The sequence below is a fragment of the Elaeis guineensis genome, chromosome 1 (genome assembly GCF_000442705.2).
Source record: "Elaeis guineensis isolate ETL-2024a chromosome 1, EG11, whole genome shotgun sequence".
Lineage (NCBI taxonomy): Eukaryota > Viridiplantae > Streptophyta > Magnoliopsida > Arecales > Arecaceae > Elaeis > Elaeis guineensis.
In genome coordinates, this window is record NC_025993.2 from 19,718,097 (window position 1) to 19,724,099 (window position 6,003).

Sequence of the window (6,003 nt, forward strand, 5' to 3'; positions counted from 1 at the left end):
ATTTTAAGCATTTTTAATGGCACAAATTGAATAATTATTTAAATCTCTAAATTCAGATGGTCTTTTATTGATTCCTGAACTTTAAAATTTTAACATTTAGTATGTAACATACCTCTAGAAACCAAATCTTCGACCAAAGATTTAACCAATCAATAATCAATAATAGAATGAATATATGTTAGAAATGTATGCATTGCAAATTTTTAAAGAAAAAAAACATCCATTACATCACCAATTTTTATTATAAACAACATGACTTCAAGTGCATGACAGAATGCTGATATCCACAAATAAGTTAGCGAATTCTTTAACAGGAAATTAATTTAACATTATAGAGCTTAGAGTACTTATTGCATGAAGCACCACCAACAATGTTAAAGGTGACTCAAGACAATGCTATAGGCATCTTGAGCAGTAAATTGGATAAAAAGAAATCACAAAGTTAAAAAAATTGATAGTTAGGAATGTTGATTGCTTTGCCACGAGATAGGTACATGATAGCATTAAGAAGCAATCTCCTCACCATGTTACATGATAAATATATAAGGCTAATTTGCAAGTCCAATGATAACATATCAAACCTCCTAGAAAAAAAAAAGCTCAATCTTTAAAATATATTTCAATTGCTTACTCAAAATAACTCTTGTGAATATTTGAGTTGGAACTTGAAGAGTAGCTGCTAACTGAAGGTCCACCAGACGATGATGATGTAGAGATCAAGTTAGAAATATCCATTGGAGGAAAATACATTGCCACAGGCATCTTTGATGGCAGATCGGGCAGTGGAGCATCAAATTTTAGAACATTAATCGCTTGTCTTATTGACGGTCTTAAATTATGATCTGGATGGACACACCACAGTCCTACAACCATAAAGCGCTCCACTTGTTTCTCCTCAAATTTCAGCTTTAATTCTTTATCCACTGCTGTTAAACACATATTTTTTCCATAAAGCTCCCATACCCACTCTACCAAGCTCACCTTGTCTGGCTTCTCTTTTACATCAATTGGTTTTCTACCACATACAATTTCTAGTAAAACTACTCCAAAGCTGTATACATCCGATTCTTTGCTAGCTTTTCCTGTAAAATAGTATGATGCATTTCAATTAGTAAAAATTAGTTTATATTTATCACTGTTAATTTCAAGTTAATTAAAATAATATAGACCCAACTAAACAAATCAACTATGATCCGAACTCCATATTGCCATGTTTGTGTTCATATTGAGCTACGCTGGCTTAAGTTTATTCTTGGGTACAATGGTTGATGGGTTAAATCTTCGTGGTGGATATTCAGATTGAGCAATCAAGAGCTTTTTGTATAGGCTGGACCAATTGACTACTCGGTTAGGCAAGCTTGACTTAGCAAATTCCTTAAACTAAATTTTTTGGTAATAAATTTGTGGGGTAGGAATGTATCTATGCCTAATGAACATCTGTGACAACACAAAACTTTAGCTGAATTTAACTTCTTATCAAGCAAATAGATGTATTTTTTGTTTTCTCCAAATGCAATAGGGAAAGAAGATTAATGGTATAATTCTCTGTAAATCAGACTAGTAGATCCTTTGCAAGCTAAAATCAAGCTTGGCTATTACATTCGGATAGCAATGACTGAAACATTCTTTGAGCACCACCCGTGGTATAGAAAATATGATGTGGAGCATACTGTTTCATCCTATTAGACTATGTAGCTATCATTTTTCAACATGTATTTAATATCCGTAGTTTTATTTTTTCGTTTGAAATTTTAAATGATCAAAATACTTCTTCTTTTTTCAAAAAATTATGACATCCTGTACTTATATTATGATATCCTATATTAAAATTATGATTTTTTGTATAGGATATTATAATTTTTTCACAAGATGTCATAAAGAAGAAAGAGTATTCGTCATTAAAAAATTTAGAACTATGGGCATTAAATGGATATTAAATATATATTGAAAAGTGATGATCATATAATCCAATAAGATGAAGCGGTTCGCTCCATATCAAGATTTTCTACACCGAGGGAAGTGCACAAAGAATTTCATGCAGTGACTGGTCTACCTTATAGTAGAGCTAGCTGACAATGGACCTTCCACATGGGAGGCCCAGACCATGGGGCTGCCATGGGCTCAAAGACCCATTTTCCTTGGGCCAGGCCAAGCCACAATCAGCAATTCAGCTTTACTAGCACAAATAACACATCCCTCTCTATAATTTTAATCATAAAACATTCATTCAAAGAGCATTCAAAGTACAGTTAAAATTATAATATTACTTACCTGTAGTAGCATATTCAGGTGCGATGTATCCCCTCGTCCCAGCCATAACCGTTGTTTGCATGTTGCTTTCATGATCGACAAGCCTTGCTAGCCCAAAGTCACCAAGCTTAGCATTGAATCCTGAATCCAACATCAGGTTGCTTGGCTTCACATCTCTATGGACCACACACTGCTCCCACTCTTCGTGAAGATACAATAGTGCCGAGGCCAAGCCGAACGCGATGTGGTACCTCTCTGGCCATGTTAGCAATCTCTCCTCGCTGTATAGATGGTAATCAAGGCTTTTGTTAGACATGTACTCGTAGACAAGTAACAAATCACCTCTTTCGTGGCAATAGCCAATGAGTTGCACAAGATTGCGATGCCTCAACCGGCTTATAATCGTCACTTCCGATATGTACTCCTTCTTCCCTTGCTTAGAATCTCTAGAAATCCTTTTGATTGCCACTTCTTGCTTCGTGTCATGCAACACTCCCTTGTAAACCTCCCCGAAACCCCCTTCCCCAAGCTTTGCCTCCTCAACAAAATTTCTGGTTGCAATCGCGAGTGCACTGTAAGAAAATTTCTTAGGGCCGCCACCTCTCTCGAATGCATTATTGATGGACAATTCAAGAGCCATCTCTTCTTCTTCTGCTTCCATCCCTCCACCAGCCCTCTTACGCCACACTGCATACCACACTAAACCCAACCCACATAGCAAGATCCCAATACCGACGCTAAGGCCCACCACTAATCTCTTACTCTCCTTCTTGGATTGCAAATTGGAGGACATGAAATACCAGGAATAGATGCTATGAGACTCGTAAAGGTCCCCGGTGGCCGCCGAGAAACCAACGGCTATATTCTCAGGCAGGTAGTCCCTCAAGTCCACAACATAAAACAAGCTCCAATTCCTCCCAGGATTTGCAACATCACTGAGGAAGACGCTCAAATTCAGGGTAATAGCGTTATAACTAACGGATGCAATGAATCGTCCATTCTCACTGATGGTAGCATTCAAGTCCAACTGCTTTTTAGAAGAGATCGACCAAATGTCGATGCCCATATGGTGGGAGCTCGTATCGTTGAACGCACGGTTTAAGAAGGTATCAAATTCCACAGCCACCACATCATTCTCCCATGTAGTATTGCCAGAAACACTAAATAGTCCAAGACCTGCACCGGATGAATTCCGTGGAGCCTCAAAAGGGAAGGGCGAGAGGAAGAAGGCAAGCCCATCGGCACCTTCACTTTCTCCGCTGTCGATACCGAAACTGAAATTTGTGGTGAAGTTGGCGAGCGTTCCTGAAGCTTTGTGCCAAAGAGGCACCGGTTCAAGATATGTGGCGCTTCCAAAGCTTTGGTTACTGGGAGCATTCTTCTGGTTACTGGTGAGTTGGATGCTGCTGCCGTCAAAGTAGGCGTCGCCGGAGAGGTTCAAGTTTGGTTCATTCAGTTTGTTGCCAGTCAAGTTGAAAGAGAGTGGGCTTGCAAGGGAGACAAAGAGAGACAACAACTGAAAGAGGAGAACTAGGATGTTGAGAGATCTAGAGTTGCAGGGAGCCATTGCTTGATCCCCAGCTGCTTTCTCCGGAAAGGCGAAGAAATGAACAAAGTATGGCTTCTTTAAGATGACTTTAGCTGTGAAAAGGTCAAATAAGAGGGGCACAATTGGCCCACTCTACTCCGCCGCGTTCTTTGATTCGCAAGCCATTGCTTGGGAAGTCCAGCAGGCTTGCCAAATTAGATTTTTTGAGTGGTAGAAAGACGGGAGTAGCAACTTCGTCAAGAAATTTTTAGGTGGGAATCAGTCGTTTGACTAGCTCAACGGTTAGTTGGGAATCAGTCACTTGCCATTTTTTCCCGTAGCACGGCTAGTCTGGGCTGGAGGCGTTTGCATCTTGCAATCTAGGATTCGTAAGTCAATTGCAGCCTTGCGACGATACCATGCCACAACTTGGAAGGATCCGGTCTTGTGACGATGTATACATTTCTAATGTAACACATATTGTCAAAGAAAGTAATGGGAGGCCATATCTATTATTTAAACCTTTTTAAAGTGGACTGAACAATGATGCCCCGGCACCACGCTTCTATTCCTATTGCATTAGGTTGTTCGAGGCTAAGAGCGCATTAGGACTTTCTTTCTTTCTTTTTATTTTTCTATTCTTTTGAGTGAAAGAGAAGCGCTTCTGACACTCACAACCCTGGGGATTACAGTAGAGAGATAGAAATCTTCTCAGAGAATTTTAAAAGATTTCATGTCCTACCAAATTATTTTTGGTACACAGGTTCTTCCACAGATAATAGTGATAGACTTTTTTTGTAAAACAAAGAAGGCATTTGAAGGCTTATTTAAAAAGATCCTGTTATTCCTTTCGTTTCAAACCTTCCAACAATAGGTAACTATCAGTTGATCAATGCATCTCTTCAAAGATATAGAAAACTTCTTTCTTCTTCAAGATATACAGAGCTCATTAAAAAAAAAAGATCATCCTCTGATTTTCAATTGAATTTTCAAAGGCATTCATCATGTGTTTTTGCAAACGGGCATTTGAGGACATCCTATGCTAACCATCCATCCCTTCGGTACTTGGACCTTCTATGGACACATAATTTACTTTTAGTGGATCACGCCTCCGGTACTTAAAAGTAAAATAATAAAGTATTTTTATATTGACGTTTATAAACAATAGCAGACGACTAATTTGCAAGCCATTTCATGACCTTGTTCATAAAATTTAAAACCAAGTTGCTATCCCTTAACGCCCGTACAGAGTTGGCAATTGTACGGCAATCACTAGGTGTAGGCTTCCTAAAACAGCCTCCATCTTCGCTGATAGATCTGGTAGCTGAGGAACAAAGTTAAAAGAACATTCACCACTTGTCTTATGGAAGGCCTTAAATCGCTATCCGGTCTGGTGCCGCATCATAGTCCCACAACTATCAACTACTCCATTTGTTGCTTGTCAAACGCTTGTATAATCTTCTATCCGCTGCAGTCAAATATATTTCATTCCTATAAAGTTCCTAATTAACCCACTGTACGAGCCCCCCTATGTCTGGCCCCTTTTTTTCAATTGACTTTCTTCTGCATGTAATATTTCATACGACGACCATTCCAATGATGTGAACATCAGACTCTTTGCTAGCTTTTCCTCGTTTGGATGGTACGATGCATTTCAGTTAAGGCAACTAAACATATCTTTAAATTATAGCATAAAGAATAGCAGAATTTTGGATGCATTAAAAATATACATATGTGAATGTGTTTAGATACCTATAAATGTGACGTCTTCCCTATCTTTGAATACAACCATGGAAACAACCAAGTGATCAAATTTTTTTCATGAATGAGTTTGACCACTTTAGATTTTTATTTGATAGATTTTTGGTCTTAGCTTCCAAATATTTTCATGACCAATTTTTCATTGAAATTTTGTGCTCCTAGGACTGGAACTTCTGACCAGAAAAATAAAAAGGATATGACTAGGTCTTATTCATGAAACTTCAAGAAACTTGCTAGTCTTCATCGCCCATGTACACTTCAAGAAAAAAAAAAAGGCTTTAACGGCGGTCAAAATCACCGGTAAAAATAAGAAAAATTGCTGGAAAAAATTTTACCAGTAGTTTTTCCGACTGCTGCTATGCTGCATGGAGAAGATGCCATTGCTGTTGTTTGTCAAGTTATTATCAACGATCATGATAGCTGAAAAAAATAAGACTTTTATCTGTGGTTATAACCACTTAAAA

The 6,003-nt window shown here is 38.3% G+C and overlaps 1 protein-coding gene across 1 annotated transcript; it reads right to left on the reverse strand.

Annotated features, from left to right (window-relative positions):
* Positions 1 to 477: 477 nt before the first annotated feature.
* On the reverse strand, positions 478 to 3,822 carry LOC105032674 (L-type lectin-domain containing receptor kinase IX.1-like). The gene is made up of 2 exons (XM_019846392.3): positions 2,272 to 3,822; positions 478 to 1,082 (listed from the first exon to the last, which is right to left on the reverse strand). Exons 1-2 carry the CDS (start codon positions 3,815 to 3,817, stop codon positions 628 to 630), a joined length of 2,001 nt encoding a protein of 666 aa, XP_019701951.1. The 5' UTR covers positions 3,818 to 3,822; the 3' UTR covers positions 478 to 627.
* Positions 3,823 to 6,003: the final 2,181 nt, after the last annotated feature.